The 22060-nt window shown below is 36.7% G+C and overlaps 1 protein-coding gene across 1 annotated transcript in view; it reads right to left on the reverse strand.

The window, feature by feature from the left end:
• Positions 1–22060, reverse strand: part of ZCWPW2 (zinc finger CW-type and PWWP domain containing 2) — a 166201-nt gene that overhangs the window by 95171 nt on the left and 48970 nt on the right. Inside the window, exon 2 of the mRNA XM_030812240.1 lies at positions 3162–3506. Coding sequence (XP_030668100.1) covers positions 3162–3506 — 345 coding nt within the window. The remainder of the gene's footprint in view (positions 1–3161; positions 3507–22060) is intronic.

Raw genomic sequence — 22060 nt, forward strand, 5'->3', positions numbered from 1 at the left:
TAAACATGGGGGAGAGAAAAACCTAGGAAATTTAAGAACGCGGGTCATATTTTTCATACTTTGAGAAAACAATAAAATAAGGGCTCTGGAACTTTGAATTAAGGGGAAAAAAGCTAAAAATCACACACACACACACAAAAACTATTCTCCAACATATGGTTCTCAACAAAATGAAGTAGATTCATTTCTTTGCATTTCTCCCTCTAGCAAAAAATCTGCATGTTATATATGAAAAAAACATAAAAAGATTCTCAAAGTTGAAGAGAAAACGATAGACTAGCTAGGGATCCTGTGACTTGAGGAATGACATGGCAGCGAGTTTCTTGCACTTTATATTCCTCAGCTGGGTACTGAAGAAGTCAGCAACCCAGAAACACCAGTGAGTGCAACCAGACAAACAAAAAAAAGCTCCAATGAAGCCTGCTCTTTTTAGCCAAAGGTCCAGGATAGGGGGAGCCTAGCAAGACAGAAAACTTACACAGAATAACTGCTTTACCCGAGAAAAACATCATGGAAAATATATAGCCTCCACATTTACCCCCATACCAAAGGCCAATGATGAGCCTGGACTGCAAATCACCCAGCAATAATGGAGCACCCTTCCTGCTCAGGTGGTGGCAGAAAAGGCTTAGTAGGAAGCCGAGATTTTTACCACCTTCCAGGGTTAATAAGGCTCTCCCCTGATGGTGTCAATGAAGTTCACCTGGCAACAATAAAAAGGTCATCCTACCCCTACTAGCTAGAGTTGTGAGTGGGGAGCTTGAACTCTCACCTCTGCCCAGTGGAATTGAGGCACCCTTCCTTCCCTTGGAAATCAGTAGAGGCTGAGTGGGCAACCTCGACTCTTGCTCCCATGTGGGAGTAGCAAAGAGGTGCTCCCACATATCCTGCTGATGTAGTAGCAAAAGCAGCCTGCTAAATAGGTTTAAATAAGATCCAAAATGAAAATAATATAAAGTCTAGTAAATAAATAGGAAATACAAAGAACCAAATGAACATTTTAGAACTGAAAATACAATATTTCTAAAAGCTCAATGGATACTTTCAATACAGTACGAATATAACAGAGAAAAGAATCAGTGAACTTAAAAAGAGAACAATAGGAATAAACCAATCTGAATAGCAGAGAGAAAATGAAACCACAATCAGAGTGAACAGGCAACCTACAGAATGGGAGAAAATTTTTGCAACCTACTCATCTGACAAAGGGCTAATGTCCAGAATCTACAATGAACTGAAACAAATTTACAAGAAAAAAACAAACCCCATCAAAAAGTGGGCAAAGGATATGAACAGACACTTCTCAAAAGAAGACATTTATGCAGCCAAAAAACACAAGAAAAAATGCTCATCATCACTGGCCATCAGAGAAATGCAAATCAAAACCACAATGAGATACCATCTCACACCAGTTAGAATGGCCATCATTAAAAAGTCAGAAAACAACAGGTGCTGGAGAGGATGTGGAGAAATAGGAGCACTTTTACACTGTTGGTGGGACTGTAAACTAGTTCAACCATTGTGGAAGTCGGTGTGGTGATTCCTCAGGGATCTAGAACTAGAAATACCATTTGACCCAGCCATCCCATTACTGGGTATATACCCAAAGGATTATAAATCATGCTGCTATAAAGACACATGCACACGTATGTTTATTGCGGCACTATTCACAATAGCGAAGACTTGTAACCAGCCCAGATGTCCAACAATGATAGAGTGGATTAAGAAAATGTGGCACGTATACAAAATGGAATACTATGCAGCCATAAAAAATGATGAGTTCATGTCCTTTGTAGGGATATGGATGAAGCTGGAAACCATCATTCTCAGCAAACTATCCCAAGGACAAAAAACCAAACACCGCATGTTCTCACTCATAGGTGGGAATTGAACAAAGAGAACACATGGACACAGGAAGGGGAACATCACACACTGGGGACTGTTGTGGGGTGGTGGGGGGAGGGATATCATTAGGAGGTATACCTAATGCTAAATGACGAGTTAATGAGTGCCGCACACCAACATGGCACGTGTATACATATGTAACAAACCTGCACGTTGTGCACATGTACCCTAAAACTTAAAGTATAATAATAATAAAATAAAAAAAATACCTGGGTGATGAAATAATCTTCACAACAAACCCCCATGAAACGAGTTTACCTATACAACAAACCTGCACATGTATCTCTGAACCTCAAACTAAAATTAAAAGAAAGAGAAAACGATTTGAAAAGAGAAGAAACATAACTAATGAAATTTTTTTTGTAATTTTGACAAAAAAGACTAAACCAGAAGAAACACAAGAACAATTGATAATACCTTCAGAAAAAAAAGAAAAAAATTAAATTTTAAAAAATTGAAAAGATAAAAACCGTTTAAGAAAAGGTAATAGAAAAGATAGACAAACAGCCACCATAAGTAATATCAAAATCCTAAAATAAGAAAATCAAAGCAATGCAACAGAACAAATATAGTAGGTTATAACTTAATAAACCTTAGCTAAAAATAAGACTTGAAGTTATATACTGAAAGTGCACACTGCATACTTGGGAAATCCAACTCAGAATGGGAAATATTGGAATACAATAAATCTACATAAATCTAAAGAAAAAAATATTTTAGGTATCTAGGCAACAATTATAGAAAACATGCTTTTCAAATGACAGTGAAACATTAATAAGATATGCCACAAGAAGGTATGGTGGGCCATACAATCAGAATCAGTGGAACTGATTACAACGGATTTAAATTAGAACGCAATAAGACACATTAACATTCCCCAATATTTGGTAATTTAAAACACACTTCTAAAAAACGGATTTCAAAAATGAAATCACAAAGAAAATCAGTAAATATTTCAAAATGAATAATAAAACACAGTATATCAAAATTTGTATGATGAAGCTACAACACTACTTGGAGAAAAATTTATAGCTTTAATTGCCTATATTGGAAGGAAAATAAGATTTGAATTCAGTTACCTAACTTTCCCATTTAAAAAGCTAGAAAAAAATCCAAAGAAGTATGGAAAAGAGCAATGATAAGAAATCAACAAACAAGTAGACAAAAGAAAAATGTTGAGTCTTCAAAAAGGTTTTCAATATTCATAAACCTGGCAAGACTACACCTCAAAAGTCATAAAACTACACAAACCTTACCTTGGCCAATTCTGTAATTTTACCAAAACCAGGCTTCCAAGAGGGAGCTGTGAATAGACAATCTTAAATCCACACTGATGAAGCTGAGACTCTTCAGGGAAGTCTTCTTCAGAAATTGAGCAGTTATTATATCTTGAATCAGTGTTCATGAAGCAGTACCATGGTTCATCATGATCAACTTTGGCTGCATCCTCACTTGATAACAATCTCCATTTCAAACAATTTTCATTCTCACATTGAACCCACACTTTGTTTACATACATGTTTTCCACTGAGGAATCCATTGCATAGTTACAATATTCAATCTTACCATCCAATTTGTCTTCATCCATTAAGGCATTTAATCTGAAAAAGAAGAAAGAGGAAAATAACAGAACGAGGATTCAAGAGTGTAAGGAGAGAAAATTCAAACCAAAAATCAGAGAAATTCCTCTTTGATATCTTCTGTGCCCACCCCCTCTCTATCCTACAAAGACTACATATGTTGAACACGTTGTTTCCACCTACCCAGAAATAAACGAACAAAATAGAAACAACAATCACTCTGAGCATAAAATGCACCAAAATTAAAAATAAGAAAAATATGATGGAGCCAAAGGGGAGTAGAGGTTGACTATAATTTCTATTAACCTAATATTTAGCACACATCTGGTATACATCAAGTACATTTTCCCATGAAAACAGCTAAGCCTTACTGAATGCTGACTATGCACCAGGTATTATTCTAAGTGCTCTATACATATGGCTCACATAGTCTTCCCAACAACCTTATTATGCTCATTTTTACAGACAAAACTGAAGCTAAGAAATGTAAAGCAATTTGTCTCAGGTCCTGGAGCTGGTACGCAGTAGAGCTGGAATTTAAATGTCGGCAGTTTGATTCTAAGTTTGTGATCTTACCCATCAGTTTGTACTGCCTCTTGAGTATATATACAGCATGACTAAATGATCCTTTTCTTCTGTCTCAGGAAATCAAATGCAGCAAAATATTTCAACATATAAAAATGCAAGATTTTTAAAAATTAATCTCTTTCTTATATAGTTTCAGCTTTTATTTATTATTAATTAAATTTCTCAGAGCTTTTTTGTTAGAAAAATTTTAAACATATAGAAAGTTTGCATTGTGTAACAAAGCCCCCAAATTCTGGCTTCAATAACAATGTATACAGTAATAAATAAATATAAATAAAATACAAGTAAAACTAATTATTGGCAACTTATTTTGCAATACAAAGTCTATTTCTTAAAAATACAAAGACTGATGTACCATACTATCCAAGTATAAGCACCATTTAAAGAATCCTTTAATTTATAAGTTAATCATATATTTAGAAGCTCACTTACTTATATTTGTCATATACCTTACCAGGGCCACTGCAAATTGCTTTAGAAATTTGTCCATATATTTCAATAGCCATAGTTCAAAAATTTTGACCTATTAATCCCATTCATGCAAACGTAATAAAATAAATTTTAAAAAGACCAACCAATACATACCAAGACCAAAAACATTCAGTGTAACAGTTTTTCATGTTGAAAGAGTGAAAAAGTCTAAAAACAGAATAAAATCTAGCAGAAGATATAAACTTTTACTAATGATATTTGTTTGTTTTAATGTGTTTAATTCTTTAATTGATGAGAAAATGCATAAGGGCAAAACCGCAATGTGGATTGCAACTGAAGAGAATAAATTTTTTCTCTACTCTCTGTGTCACCAGTCGGTAAAGCAGAAGTGACTGAGGTTAGACTTTGGAGCCAGGTTATGTGTTACTCACAGAGTCCCTGCCCTTTGCTAGACTTTCACTTCACATCAAGTTTGTGTGTGTAGCAGCTTTTTTTGCTTGTTTAGTTCCAATCTTCATATGCTGTCTTACTATGCTGGCTAAGATAGATATAACATTGACTAGAAGCCATGATAGTAGATTTTTTTTTCTAATTTTAAAGAGAATGCTTCGAATGTTTGACTGGTATGTTGGGAGACGGTTTTTGTAGAGACCATTAAAAGGTTACAGAAAGTTGTTTTCCTTCTATTACCAGCTTACCAAAAGGATTTTTTTTGTTGATATTAATCATAATGTGGTGTTTAATTTCATCAAATTCTTTTCTGCATATATTAAGATAAATATATGGTTTTTCTTTTAAAATATATTAATTGGGTACACATTGTATTCATGAATTTTTGAATAATAAACTATATTTGTATTCTGGATAATCCCTACCTGGTTATGCCTCATAAGTTTTTAATATACATTGCTGTATTTTGTTTATTAATAATTAATATTTTTACATGTGTGTATAAATAAGATTCGTCTATCATTTTATTTCTTCTTTTGTCTTTGTCTGGTTTTCATATCAAGATTATAAAATCACTTCATTAAATAAAGTAAAAAATGTTCCCCCATTTTGGGAAAGTTTGCCTAAGGGAGGAATTTTCTAATTTTAACATAAATTTTATGAATGTTAGTATATCTACTATATTTCTCATTATATTTCTCTCTTTCACTTTGAAGTTTGTTTATGCCCTCTCTTTTCTCTTCATTTATCTTGTCAGAGTTTATTAAACAAACAGAATTTGAGTCCCCTTATTTTTTTGAATTCTATTTAATGAATAGCTGCACTTTTCTTAATTCTTTCTTTCCTTTTACTTTCTTTGGACATTCTTTGTTGCTGTTATTTTTCTCTTCTTGAGTTGATGCTTAGTTAATTCATTTGCAGTCTTTTCTAATACAAGCATTCAAGGTTATACATTCCTATCTCAGTATTGCTTTATTATTTAGTTTTAAACACAACGTTTCTATTCATCTTTTACCCAAGAGTTACTTAATTTAAAAAATTCAGAAGGTAGGGGTATTTAAGAGATTTTATTATTGATTTTTAATGTAATTGTATTTTGGTTAGAGAATATAATCTGTGTGATATTGATTTTTTTGGCATTTGTTTTGTTTTGTGGCCCTACTTAACAATACTTGTGAATGTTATATGTGTGCAAAAAAATGATGCATATTTTTCAATTGTTGGGTGCAAGGTGTACATTTAATCATTATACCAAGCTTTGTGTCAACCATTATAAATAAAATTTTATGATTGTGGGGTTAATTTTCTCTATCCATACTAAATGGTTGATATATTAACTACTTAAAGGGCTATGTTAAAATCTCCCATAGTAATTGTGGATTTGTCAATTTATCCCCATAATTTTGTCAGGTTTCTTTGCTTATTAAATATATACATGTTCAGATTTGTTACATCTTGTTGGTGAATTCTTCCTCATCTTATGTAATGATGCAATTTATCCCTAATAATTCTTTATCCCTAATAGTTCTTTGCCAATCTACTAGCTTAATTAGTGGAACCAAACTATTTGGTCCACTATTAACACAGCAATTAAGATAGTAGTTATGTTTCTGATTGGCTTGGTCCTAGTTATAACTTTTATCATCCCTTTACTTTTACCTTTTCTAATATTATGAGTTTCCTTGTCTCTGCCTCCTGTAAACAATATATAGTTGGGATTTGCATTTTTATCCAATCTAAGATATGATCTGCTAACCAGTGATTTTAGTTCATTTACTTTGACACTGATATACTTGCATTTTTGTGCACCTTTTATTTATTATGCTATTCCTTTACTTATTTTCTCCTTTCCTAACTTGTATTAAAACAAATTAATATTTTTCTTCTCTATGCTGGTTTTGACAAGTTTATGTTCTTTCTATTACTTTAATAGTTACCCTTAATACTACTCTTAATACACGATTTAACAAGGTATAAATTAATCAGTATCTCTACCTTCTTCAGAATAACAGAATGCTTTAATCCAGATGACCTTTGTGCCTTTATCTCATTTCTTTCCAGCATCATAGTTCTATTTTGCATTTATACCTCAAAATTTGTCACAATTATCACTAGTATGTTTTCCACCATATTCATTTAGATTTTTCCATATGTTTTCCAGTTTCTTTGCCACCTAACGGAATTCACTGAATGAGGATGGTGAGAGAAAGGGAGGAAACAGTGGCCGGGCATGGTTGCTCACGCCTATAATCCCAGCACTTTGGGGGACCGAAGCTGGTGCATCGTTTGAGGCCAGGAGTTCGAAACCAGCCTGGTCAACTTAGCAAAACCCAGCCTCTACTAAAAATACAAAAATTAGCCGGGTGTGGTGGCAGGCGCCTGTAATCCCAGCTAATCATGAGGCTGAGGCAGGAGAATCGCTTGAACCAGAGAGGCAGAAGTTGCAGTGAGCCAAGATCGCACCATGCACTCCAGCCTGGGTGACAAAGTGAGACTCTGCCAAAAAAAAAAGAAAAAAAAAGAAAAAATTAAGCCATCTGGAATATCTGGAATATTTTCTGTGTTTGTGAATTAATAAGATGGAAGACTCTACTTTTTGTCTATGTAATTAACCAATGATCCAAATAATATTTATTTAATTCTTCATCTTTTAGTAATTGGTCCGAAATGGCTCTTTATCCTAATTCACATATGTGCACATGAATCTATTTCTGGGCTCTGTATTCCTTTCTTTCAGATGTCTTTCCCTGTACCAAAAGAGATTCAGAAAATTCTAAGTCTAAAGCAGGTATTGAGAGTCTGTGTGAACAACTGAGCTGCGGGAAAATAGTTGGGGTACAGATCTAGAAAGAATGAGATTATCAATAACAAGTTCATTCAAGGACATTCTATTTACTTTTATTTAATAAGTAAGAAAAATAGGCTTTACTAATACTTAATATGAAATTGACACTGGAATCTTCACTAAGACCATATGTAAGCTGGTCATATCTGAGGTCTCCTGCTGAAAAGGTGGGAGATGCCATAACTTAAGAGGGTTTCACAAATGTGCCTTTCAGTTACTCATTTACAATTACTATAATGCAATGTATTAGAGTTACATTTAACTAACTAAACAAGTTTACAGAATATATTATCTAGATTAAACTATTCCTCACAAAATAAAGTTACTTCAGAAAATTGCTAAAAAGAAACAGAAAAACTAGACAACATTAATAATGCAAATAATGAAGTATGAGAGAGATGACAGAAAGAAGAAAGTAATTACTGTCACTCAATCACGTAGGATTTTCTCCAACTTGCAACCAATGGATTGCTATAAAGGGGAAAGTTTGTGGCATCACATCAATGGAAAGCTTATGAAAATTCATTATGACTGTCTCTTATAAAATGTTAAGGGGATTAAAAGATTACTTTTAAATGGTAGATAAGGTTTTCAGATTTTCTTACGACGTTGGGTCTCATAGTGGATAATACTGAGAAGATAAACTAACACTAAGAAAATGTCATTATTGCATCCCAGGGATGAAGCCCACTTGATCATGGTGTATAAGCTTTTTGATGTGCTGCTGGATTCGGTTTGCCAGTACTTTATTGAGGATTTTTGCATCAATGTTCATCAAGGATATTGGTCTGAAATTCTCTTTTTTGGTTATGTCTCTGCCAGGCTTTGGTATCAGGATGATGCTGGCCTCATAAAATGTGTTAGGGAGGATATACACAAATCAATTAATGTAATTCAGCATATAAACAGAACCAAAGACAAAAACCACATGATTATCTCAATAGATGCAGAAAAGGCCTTTGACAAAATTCAGCAACCCTTCATGCTAAAAACGCTCAATAAATTAGATATTGATGGGACGTATCTCGAAATAATAAGAGCTATCTATGACAAACCCACAGCCAATATCATACTGAATGGGCAAAAACTGGAAGCATTCCCTTTGAAAACTGGCACAAGACAGGGATGCCCTCTCTCACCACTCCTATTCAACATAGTGTTGGAAGTTCTGGCCAGGGCAATCAGGCAGGAGAAGGAAATAAAGGGTATTCAATTAGGAAAAGAGCAAGTCAAATTGTCCCTGTTTGCAGATGGCATGATTGTATATCTAGAAAACCCCATTGTCTCAGCCCAAAATCTCCTTAAGCTGATTAGCAACTTCAGCAAAGTCTCAGGATACAAAATCAATGTAAAAAAATCACAAGCATTCTTGTACACCAATCACAGACAGAGAGCCAAATCATGAGTGAACTCCCATTCACAATTGTTTCAAAGAGAATAAAATACCTAGGAATCCAACTTACAAGGGATGTGAAGGACCTCTTCAAGGAGAACTACAAACCACTGCTCAACGAAATAAAAGAGGATACAAACAAATGGAAGAACATTCCATGCTCATGGGTTGGAAGAATCAATATCGTGAAAATGGCCATACTGCCCAAGGTAATTTATAGATTCAATGCCATCCCCATCAAGCTACCAATGACTTTCTTCACAGAATTGGAAAAAACTACTTTAAAGTTCATATGGAACCAAAAAAGAGCCCGCATCACCAAGTCAATCCTAAGCCAAAAGAACAAAGCTGGAGGCATCACGCTACCTGACTTTAAACTATACTACAAGGCTACAGTAACCAAAACAGCATGGTACTGGTACCACAACAGAGACATAGATCAATGGATCAGAACAGAGCCCTCAGAAATAATGCCGCATATCTACAACTATCTGATCTTTGACAAACCTGACAAAAACAAGCAATGGGGAAAGGATTCCCTATTTAATAAAGGGTGCTGGGAAAACTGGCTAGCCATATGTAGAAGGCTGAAACTGGATCCCTTCCTTACACCTTATACAAAAATTAATTCAAGATGGATTAAAGACTTACATGTTGGACCTAAAACCATAAAAACCCTAGAAGAAAGCCTAGGCAATACCATTCAGGACATAGGCGTGGGCAAGGACTTCATGTCTAAAACACCAAAAGCAATGGCAACAAAAGCCAAAATTGACAAATGGGATCTAATTAAACTAAAGAGCCTCTGCACAGCAAAAGCAACTACCATCAGAGTGAACAGGCAACCTACAGAATGGGAGAAAATTTTTGCAACCTACTCATCTGAAAAAGGGCTAATATCCAGAATCTACAATGAGCTCAAACAAATTTACAAGAAAAAAACAAAAAACCCCATCAAAAAGTGGGCGAAGGACGTGAACAGACACTTCTCAAAAGAAGACATTTATGCAGGCAAAAAACACATGAAAAAATGCTCATCATCACTGGCCATCAGAGAAATGCAAATCAAAACCAGAATGAGATACCATCTCACACCAGTTAGAATGGCCATCATTAAAAAGTCAGGAAAAAACAGGTGCTGGAGAGGATGTGGAGAAATAGGAACACTTTTACACTGTTGGTGGGACTGTAAACTAGTTCAACCATTGTGGAAGTCAGTGTGGCCATTCCTCAGGGATCTAGAACTAGAAATACCATTTGACCCAGCCATCCCATTACTGGGTATATACCCAAAGGACTATAAATCATGCTGCTATAAAGACACATGCACACGTATGTTTGTTGCTGCACTATTGACAATAGCAAAGACTTGGAACCAACCCAAATGTGCAACAACGATAGACTGGATTAAGAAAATGTGGCACATATACACCATGGAATACTATGCAGCCATAAAAAATGATGAGTTCATGTCCTTTGTAGGGACATGGATGAAACTGGAAATCATCATTCTCAATAAACTATCGCAAGGACAAAAAACCAAACACCGCATGTTCTCACTCATAGGTGGGAATTGAACAATGAGAACTCATGGACACAGGAAGGGGAACATCACACTCAGGGGACTGTTGTGGGTTGGGGGGAGGGGGGAGGGACAGCATTAGGAGATATACCTAATGCTAAATGACGAGTTAATGGGTGCAGCAAACCAACACTGCACATGGATACATATGTAACAAACCTGCACATTGTGCACATGTACCCTAAAACCTAAAGTATAATAATAAAAAAAAAAGAAAGGCAACTGTCAAAAAAAAAAAAACAAAATGTCATTATTACTTAAATAGTGATACTCATTTTCAATTGCATCTAACTTAAACCTCTTGGTATTTTAGATTTGATATGTTTTATCCAGGCTAACAGAATTTAGAATATAGATCATAAAATGCTTATTCTTTTCAAACGAGATTGTCATTGATTCCATTACATTTTCTCCAACACTTTGCTGGTTTTCAAAACTCCTGCCACATATAGAAGATGCAAATGACAATGAGGAAGTGAATGTGTTCACAAGAATGCTAGAGCCTTTGAAGGGATCCCTATATAATCATACCTAAGTAGACCAGAATTAGTTTATAAAGACAATGACAAATGCAAAGCTATGCTGAGTACAATATTTGCTCCATTCAACTTTTGTTTCTAATTGTTTATTTCATAACTTAGTTATATTGAACTAGAAAATGCAGAAAAACAAAATATTAAATTTTAAAAATAGAAAACACAGAATGGCTATTTAAAATTATGAAGTCTTAAGTTCAAGGAAATGTATATGAATGGTTATGGACACTCAATTTTCAGCCAGACAACTCTACCACTCTTACTAGGCAAATTAGTTAACCACTCAAAATCTCTGCTCCCTTACCTGGGGATAATAAGAGCACTACTTATTATCCTATATTGAACTCTCAGCATATTATTTTGCACACTATACATACCCAATGTTTTTTGAATAAATAGATGACTTTAAACATCAATTCAAACAAATATTGAGTTCCTATTAAAAGTTAGACACTATGAACAAAAGATGAACAAGAAACAATCCCTGTTCTTGACTCAGAACAACATAGATACCAAGTTCCATAAAATACTTGATAAATGTAATACAGTGTGATGTTAGATGTACAAATACCTAGGAGAACACAAATGAGAAAATAATTTTCTTAAAACAAGAGGGCTCCATGAAGGATGCATGGAGCAGCTAGCATTTGAGCTGAACCTGAAAAGATAAGTAGTTCACTTGGGCGAGGTGAAGGAGCAAAGGAGCACATAGGAGGAAACTCGCCAGGTGCAATGGCTCATGCCTGTAATCTCAACATTTTGGAAGGCCAAGGCTAGTGGATCACTTGTGCCCAGGAGTTTGAGACCAGCCTGGGCAACATAGTGAGATGCGATCTCTACCAAAAATAATTAAATTAGCTGGGTGTTATAGGGCACACCTGTATTCCCACTATTCAGAAGGCTAAGGCATGAGGATTGCTTCAGCTCAGGAGTTGGAAGCTGCAGTGAGATATGATGATGCCACTGCAGTGTAGCCTGGGTGACAGACTGAGACCTTGTCTGCCACAAAAAAAAAAAAGAAGAAAAAAAGAAAAGGAAATTCCATGAAAACATGCATGCATGTAATGTACAAAAATATTGAGCTGAGCTGTTAGGACACTTTTTAAGGGAAGTAAAGGTCATAGCAGGTGAAGGTGGAAAAACCTCAGAAGAGTCTTATTTACCATATTATGTTAATAGACCTTATTATCCTGGAAGCAAAGAGGAGTCATTGTCTGTTTAAAACTAAGAGTATCTCAAAAAATCAGATACTTCATAATTTCCAAGGCACATATTTTTACATTTAAACATCTCAGCAACCACACTCTATCTTCCAGTCAATATCCTCTCAAAGTCATGATGTAGTTGTCATTGCCTGTACATGAATAGACTTGATAATTTAAAGTATAAGCTCACCCAATAGTGCACAAATACGGTTTTCTCATGCTATGACTGGACAACAGTCATTACAAAAGCATTTCAAGAACTCTGATGATTTCTGAATCGTCTTCAGGGTCATTCTCCCATTTTCTCGGATAATAGATCTTGGCTTCTGTTGAGATTGCTAATTTCTTTATCAGATGGTCATTTAGCCACACCCTTCATGTTCTCTCCTGAACATGCTTTCTCATTCTTTACTATATGTGTAGGCTGAGCAGTTTCCAAATCCTTAAGTACTGCTTCTCTTTTGATTAACAATTCCATCTTTAAATCACTTCTCTCCTCTTATACTTTACTATTAGCAGTCAAGAAGAGCCAAGCTACACCTTCAACACTTTGCTCAGGTATTTCCCTCAGTCACATATTCAATTTAATCACTCACAGTTCTACCTTCCACAAAACACTAGAAAATGAATACAATTGAGCCAAGTTCTTTGCCACATTATAACAAGGATGGCCTTTCCTCCATTGCTTTATGATATGTTCCTATTTCCATCTGAGAATGGCCTCCCACCTAAATGGCCTTTACTGTCTATATTTCTACCAACATTCTCCTCAGGATTACTTAGGTATTTTTTAAGAAGATTGAGACATTCTCTGTTGCACTCCTCTTTTCTTTCTGGGCCCTCACCAGAATCATTCTTAACAGTCTGTTGGCTGGGTGGGGTGACTCATGTCTGTAATCCCAGCACTTTGGGAGGTGGAGTCAGGCAGATCACAAGGTCAGGAGTTAGAGACCAGCCTGGCCAACACAGTGAAACCCTGTCTTTACTAAAAATACAAAAATTAGCCAGGTGTGGTGGTGGGTGCCTGTAATCCCGGCTACTCGGGAGGCTGAGGCAGGAGAATCACTTGAAACCGGAAGGCGGAAGTCGCAGTGAGCCAAGATTGCGCCACTGAACTCCAGCCTAGGCAACAAGAGCAAAACTCCGTCTCAAAAAAAAAAAAAAAAACAAAACCTCTGTTTACAGCAATGTATGCTTTTTCTGGCATGCCCCTCAAAACTCTGCAAGCCTCTACCCTAAATCCACTATCACATTCTTAGGAATTTATTACAGCAGCACCTCCACTTCTCAGTACCAATTTCCTGCCTTAATATGTTCAGGTTGCAAAGGCCTACCACCTAATGCCACCTCCCAAAGGCTCTACCTCCTAATACCTTGGAGGTTAGGATTTCAAAATATCAATTTCAGGGGACACAGACATTCAGACCATAGCAATATTACGTGGAAAGATCAACATCAAAGACTGAATTGAAAAGTGACTTAGGAAAAGTACTCATATGAATAAGCTTTAGGAATTCCATAACCACATTTATTTCACTTATATTTTCTTTTTTTATGTGAGATGTGATAAGAATATATGTCTAAATGAGTTCAAAATAAATATTTTATTTCCATTGGCTATTGGGGAACAGGTGGTATTTGGTTACATGAGTAAGTTCTTTAGTGGTGATTTGTGAGATTTTGATGTACCCACCATCCAAGCAGTATACAGTGCACCCTATTTGTAGTCTTTTATCCCTCACTCTCCTTCCATTATTTCCTCCTAAGTCCCCAAAGTCCACTGTGTCATTCTTATCCCTTTGCATCCTCATAGCTTAGCTCCCACTTGTAAGTGAGAAATACGTTTGGTTTTCCATTCCTGAGTTACATCACTTAGAATAATACTCTCCAATCTCATCCAGGTCACTGTGAATGCCATTAATTCATTCTTTTTAATCTAAGTAGTATTTCATTATATATATATATATCCACTCATTGATTGATGGGCATTTGGGTTGGTTCCATGTTTTTGTGATTGTAAATTGTGCTGTTATAAACATGAATGTGCAGGTACATTTTTCATATAATGACTTTTTTCTCTCTGGGTAGACAGCCAGTGGTGAAAATGCTAGATCAAATGGCAGTTCTACTTCTAGTTCTTTATGGAATCTCCACACTGTTTTCCATAGTGGTTGTACTAGTTTACATTCCCACCAGCAGTGTAGAAGTGTTCCCCGTTCACCACATCCATGCCAACATCTGTTTTTTGATTTTTTGATTATGGCCATTCTTGCAGGAGTAAGGTGGTATCACATTGTGGTTTTGATTTGCATTTCCCTGATCATTCATGATGTCGAACGAACATTTTTTTGTATGTTTGTGGTCATTTGTATATCTCTTTTGAGAATTGTGTATTCGTGTCCTTAGGCCACTTTTTGATGTTTTTTTTTTCTTGTTAATTTATTTGAGTTCATTGTAGATTCTGGATATTAGTCCTTTGTCAGATGTATAGGTAGTGAAGAATTTTTTTCCACTCTCTGGGTTGTTTATTCTGCTGACTATTCCTTTGCCATGCAAAAGCTCTTTAATTAAGTCCCAGCTATTTGTCTTTGTTTTTATTGCATTTTCTTTTGGGTTCTTGGTCATGAAGTCCATGCCTAAGCCAACGTCTAGAAGGGTTTTTCCAATATTATCTTCTAGAATTTTTATAATTTCAGGTTTTAGATTTAAGTCCTTAATCCATCTTGAGTTGATTTTTGGGTAAGGTGAGAGATGAGGATCCAGTTTCATTCTCCTGCATGTGGCTAGCCAATTATCCCAGCACCATTTGTTGAAAAGGGTGTCCTTTCCTCACTTTATGTTTTTTTTTGCTTTGTCAAAGATCAGTTGGCTGTAAGTATTTGGGTTTATTTCTGAGTTCTCTATTCTGTTCCATTGGTCTGTGTGGCTATTTTTATACCAGTACCGTGCTGTTTTGGTGACTATGGCCTTACAGTATAGTTTGAAATCAGGTAATGTGATGCCTCCAGACTTGTTCTTTTTGCTTAGTCTGGCTTTGGCTATGCGGGCTCTTTTTTGGTTCCATATAAATTTTAGAATTTATTTTTCAATTATGTGAAGAATGATGATGGTATTTTGATGGGACTTGCTTTGAATTTGTATATTGCTCTTGGCAGTATGGTAATTTTCACAATATTGATTCTACCCATCCATGAGCCTGGGATGTGTTTTCATTTTTTTGTGTTGTCTATGATTTCTAACAGCAGTGTTATGTAGTTTTCCTTGTAGAGGTCTTTCACCTCCTTGGTTAGGTGTATTCTTAAGTAATTTTTTTTTTTCAGCTATTGTGAAAGGGGTTGAGTTCTTGATTTGATTCTCAGCTTGGTTGCTGTTGGTGTATAGAAGAGCCACTGATTTGTGACCATTAATTCTGTATCCTGAAACTTAGCTGAATTATTTTGTCAGTTCTAGGAGCTTTCTGGAGAAGTCTTTAGGGTTTTCTAGGTAAACGCTCACATCATCATCAAAGAGCCGCAGTTTGACTTTCTCTTTACCGATTTGGATGCCCTTTATTTCTTTCTCTTGTCTGACTGTTCTGGCTAGGACTTCTAGTACTATGTGGAAGAGAAGTGGTGAGAGTGGGCATCCTTGTCTTGTTCCAGTTCTCAGAGGGAGTGCTTTCAACTTTTTCCCATTCAGTATTATGCTGGCTGTGAGTTTGTCATAGACAGCTTTTATTACATTGAGCTTTGTTCCTTGTATGTTGATTTTGCTGAGAGTTTTAATCATAAAGTATGCTGGATTTTTTCAAATGCTTTTGCTGCGTCTATTGAGATAATCATGTGATTTTTCTTTTTAATTCTGCTTATGTGGTATATCATGTTTATTGGCTTGCATATGTTAAACTATCCCTACATCTCTGACATGAAACCCACTAGATCATGGCAGATTATGTTTTTAATATGTTGTTGGATTTGATTAGCTAGTATTTTGTTAAAGATTTCAGCATCTATGTTCATCACAAATATTGGTCTATAGTTTTCTTTTTTGCTTATGTCTTTTTCTCGTTTTGGTATTAGGGTGATACTGGCTTCATAGAATGATTTAGGAAAGGTTCCCTCTTTCTTTATCTTGTGAAATACTGTCAATAGGATTGGTACCAATTCTTTGAATGTCTGGCAGAATTTTGCTGTGAATCTGTCTAGTCCTGGACTTATATTGTTGGTAATTTTTTAATTACCATTTCAATGTTGCTGCTTGTTATTGGTCTATTCAGGGTATCTAATTCTTCCTGATTTAAGCTAACAGGGGTGTATCTTTCCAGGAATTTTTGCATCTCTTCTAGGTTTTCTAGTTTATGTGTGTAAAGGTGTTCATAGTAGACTTGAATGATATTTTGTATTTCTGTGGTGTCATTTGTAATATCTCCCATTTCATTTCATATTGAGCTTATTTGGATTTTTCTCTCTTCTTTTCTTGGTTAATCTTGCTAATAGTCTATCAGTTTTATTTATCTTTTCAAAGAACTAGCTTTTTGATTCATCTATCTTTTGTATTTTGTTTGTTTGTTTGTTTCAATTTCATTTAGTTCTGCTCTGACCTTGGTTGTTTCCTTTCTTCTTCTTGGTTTAAGTTTTTTTCTTGTTTCTCTCGTTCCTTGAGGTGTGACCTTAAATTGTCTGTTAGTGCTCTTTCAGACTTTTTGAGGTAGGCATTTAGGGCTAAGAAGTTTCCTCTTAGCACTGCCTTTGCTGTATCCCAGAGGTTTTGATAAGTTGTATCACTATGGTCATTTAGGTGGAAGAATTTTTAAATTTCCATCTTGATTTCATTTTTGAACCAATGATCATTCAGAAGCAGGTTATTTAATTTCCATGTATTTGCATAATTTTGAAGGTTCCTTTTGGAGTTGATTTTCAGTTTTATTATACTGTGGTCTGAAAGAGTGCCTGATATAATTTCAACTTTCTTATTGAGGCTTGTTTTGTGGCCTATAATATGGCCTATCTTGGAGAAAGTTCCATGTGCTGCTGAAAAGAATGTATATATTCTGCAGTTGTCAGATGAAATGTTCTGTATAAATCTGTTAAGCCCATTTGTTCCAGGGCATAGTTTAAACCCATTGTTTCTTTGTTGACTTTCTGTCTTGATGACCTGTCTAGTGCTATCAGTGGAATACTGAAGTACCCCACTATTACTGTGTTGCTGTCTATCTCATTTCTTAGGTCTATTAGTAATTGTTTTATAAATTTGGGAGCTCCAGTGTTAGGTGCATATTGAGTCTTTACGTGTTAGGTGAGTCTCTTGAAGGCAGCAGATAGTTGGCTGGTGAATTCTTATCCATTCTGCAATTCTTTATCTCTTAAGTGGAGCATTTAGGCCATTTACATTCAATGTTAGTATTGAGATGTGGGGTTCCATTCCATTCATCTTTCTATTTATTATCTGTATATCTTGTTTTTTTTGTTTGTTTTTGTCTTTTGTTTTCATTTTTTGTTTTTTTTGAGATGGAGTCTCGCTCATCGCCCAGGCTGGAGTGCAGTGGCGCAATCTTGGCTCACTGCAAGCTCTGCCTCCTGGGTTCACGCCATACTCCTACCTCAGCCTCCCGAGTAGCTGGTACTACAGGCACCTGCCACCATGCCTGGCTAATTTTTTGTATTTTTAGTAGAGATGGGGTTTCACTGTGTTAGCCAGGATGGTCTTGATCTCCTGATCTCGTGATCTGCCCACCTCGGCCTCCCAAAGTGCTAGGATTATAGACGTGAGCCACCACACCCAGCCATCTTTGTTTTTTTAAGCTGTATTTTTGTTTTATAGGTCCTGTGAGATTTATGCTTTAAAGAGGTTTTGTTTTGATGTGTTTCCAGGATTTGTTTCAAGATTTAGAGCTTTTTTTAGCAGTTGCTGTAGTGGTAGCTTGGTAGTGGCGAATTATCTTAGCATTTGTTTGTATGAAAAAGACTGTATCTTTCCTTCATATATGAAGCTTAGTTTTGCTGGAAGCAAAATTCTTGGTTAATAATTATTTTGTTTGAGGAGGCTGAAGATAGGGCCCCAATCCCTTCTAGCTTGTAGGGTTTCTGCTGAGAAATCTCCTGTCAATCTGATAGGTTTCCTTTATAGGTTACCTGGTGCTTTTGTCTCACAGCTTTTAAGATTCTTTCCTTCATTGTAACTTTAGATAACTTGATGACAATGTGCCTAGGCGATGATCTTTTTGTGATGAATTTCGCAGGTATTCTTTATGCTTCTTGTATTTGAATGTCTACGTCTCTAGCAAGGCTGAAGAAGCTTTCCTTGATTATTCTCCCAAATACGTTTTCCATACTTTTAAATTTCTCTTCTTCCTTAGGAACACCAAATAGTCTTAGGTTTGGTCATTTAACATAATCCCAGACTTCTTGGAGGCTTGGTTCATATTTTCTTTTTGTTGTTGTGGTTTTTTGTCTTTGTTGGATTGGGTTAATTCAAAGACCTTGTCTTCAAGCTTTGAATTTCTTTCTTCTACTTGTTCCATTCTATTGCTGAGACTTGCCAGAGCATTTTGCATTTCTATAAGTATGTCCACTGTTTCCTGAAGTTTTGATTGTTTTTTTGTTTATGCTATCTATTTCCCTGAATGTTTGTCCCTTCACTTCTTGTATCTTTTTTTTTATTTCCTTACATTGAGCTTTACCTTTCTCTAGTGACTCCCTGATTACCTTAATAACTAACCTCCTATATTCTTTTTCAGGTAAATCAGAGATTTATTCTTGGTTTGGGTCCACTGCTCATGAGCTAGTGTGATTTTTTCAGGGTGTTAAAAAACCTTGTTTTGTCATATTACCAGAGTTGATTTTCTGGTTTCTTCTCATTTGGGTAGGCTCTGTCAGACAGAAGGTCTAGGGTTAATGGCTGTTGTTCAGATTCTTTTGTCCAATGGGGTATTACCTTGATGTAGTACTCTCCCCTTTTTCCTATGGACATGGCTTCCTAAGAGCTGAGCTGTAGTAATTATCTGTCTTCTGGATCTAGCCACCCAGCAAGTCTACCAGGCTCCAGGCTGGTACTGGGGGTTGTCTGCACAGAATCCTGTGATGTGAACCACCTCTGGGTTTCTCAGCCATGAATACCAGCACCTGTTTTGGTGGATGGCAGGGAGATGAAATGGACTCTGGGAGGTTCCTTAGCTTTGGTGGTTTAATGCACTACTTTTGTGCTGGTTGGCCTCCTGCCAGGAGGTAACACTTCCCAGACAGCATCAGCTGTGGCAGTATGTAAAGGAATAGGTGGTGGGCGGGGCCCTAGAACTCCCAAGAGTATATGCCATTTGTCTTCCTTTACCAGGGTGGGTAGGAAAGAACCACTGGGTGGGGGTAAGGCTAGGCATGTCTGAGCTCAGACTCTCCTTGGGTGGGTCTTGCTGCAGCTGCTGTGGAGGATGGGGGTAAGGTTTCCAGGTCAAAGCAGTTATGTTCCTAGCGGGATTATGGCTGTCTACACCGTGTCATGCAGGTTGTCAGCAAAGTAGAGGAAAGCCAGAGTCACAGGCCTCACCCCGCTGCCAAACAATCTGAAGGGCCAGTGTCATCCTCACCGTGCCCCCACCAACATCACCGAGTCTGTTTCCAGGCAGTGGGCAAGCAGGGCTGAGAACTTGCCCCAGGTTACCTGCCTCGTAGCTGCAAAAGTATGGCTTTCCTTGTTCCCTGCCTGTAGAGTCTGCACACCGGATTCATGCCCTCCTCTGAGTTCTGGCAAGGAGGCCTCTCGATCAGCTCAAATCCTTACAAAGTTCAGCTGGATATTTCCTTCTCCCTGTGGCATTTTCTCAGTGCTTCTGGCCACCCTCCTGAAGGACCCCTGTGAGGCCAGGCAGATATGGCTTCCTAGGGGACCCAACGAGCTCACAGGGCTTTTCCTGCTGCTTCCGCTACCCCCGTATTTCACTCGGCTCTATAAATGGACTCAGCTCCAGGTAAGGTCAGCATCTCCTCCCGTAATCTACATCTTCAGTTTCCTCCATGGGGGTGTGTATTTGGGGGCAGACAATTTCCCTTTCCCACTTCCACAGTTTGGACACTCACAGTATTTGGGGTGTCTTCCGGGTCTTGCAGGAGCAATCTGGTTCCTTCAGAGGGTCTGTGGATCCTCTCAGGTTTCTTGATTTATTCCTGCAGTCATTCTGGAGCAAAAATTCATGATGTGAGCCTCCACACACTGTTCTGTCCATCCAAGTTGAAGCTGCAATCTAGTCCTGCCTCCCGTCCACCATCCAAAATAACTTTTTAAATAACTATAAAGTAAAAATTCTAGGAATTAAGAAAGTGTTGTGTCCCACCCTCAAGATGATTATATTTGAGGATGGGGCCTTTGGGAAGTAATTAGGTCATTAGAGGACAGCCCTCATTATGGGATTAATGTCCTTACAATAAGAAATAGCACAGAGTTTGCTCTTTTTACCTTGACTCTTCACCATGTGAGGATACAGCGAGAAGATAGCCATCTGAAAACCAGGAAGCAGTCGCCCATCAGATATAGGACCTGCTGTCACCTTGATCTTGGACTTTAGCCTCCAGAACTGTGAGAAATGCATGTTTGTTGTTGAAGCCACCCAGTCTACGGTTATTTGTTATAGCAGCCAGACTGACAATGTCTTACATTTAATTTGTGTTTTGGAAGAGATGCAGAGAAAACAGAAACAGAACAATTACCTAGTAAGAAAGCTACTAAACTGTGCATACAAAACATAGTGAGAACTTCATTAGAACAACAGAAATGATGCAGAAATAAGCATTACTAGCTAACCTGAATTTATTAAAGAGAACACCAAAGCCTGTAGAGTCCTACTAAATAGTTCTAAGCAACTTAATAACAGTACAATTATTATAGGTATGTATAGCTTTAAGTGAAATTCATGAGCTAAATAAAAAATAAGAAAAGTCTGTGTTGATTTTACATAAATTCTACAAAGATTTCTGTATTACATACATGTTATTTTTATTTAATTATATATTTATTTTTGAGATAAAGTCTCATTCTGTCGCCCAGGCTGGAGTGCAGTGATGCTATCTTGGCTCACCGAAACCTGTGGCTCTTGGCTTCAAGTGATTCTCCTGCCTCAGCCTCCCAAGTAGCTGAGACTACAGGTGCCTGCCACCAAGCCCAGTTAATTTTTGGAATTTTAGTAGAGACAGGGTCTCGCCATGTTGGCTAGGCTGATCTCAAACTCCTGACCTCGAATGATCCACCTGCCTTGGCCTCCCAAAGAGCTGGGATTAGAGGCATGAACCACCATGCCCAGCCCATACATGTTATTTTTAAATGTTATAGCAAAGTTTGAAAAAATTAAAAAATAAGATCAATTCTTCCTGAATTAAAATATTACATAGTTTTTGCGTTCATTAAAACAAAGGTATTTAAGATGGAGTATAGCCAATATAAATTCTTATGAAGCATCCATTTTTATTGCAATATATATCTATTTTGTGACTGATGTATCCAAAAAGGTAAAATCACAACACACACAAGGAGTTTTGAACAATACCAGATTTTTTTTTTTTTTTTTGAGACAGAGTATGGT

This window comes from Nomascus leucogenys, chromosome 4, assembly GCF_006542625.1.
Source record: "Nomascus leucogenys isolate Asia chromosome 4, Asia_NLE_v1, whole genome shotgun sequence".
In the NCBI taxonomy this organism is placed as follows: domain Eukaryota; kingdom Metazoa; phylum Chordata; class Mammalia; order Primates; family Hylobatidae; genus Nomascus; species Nomascus leucogenys.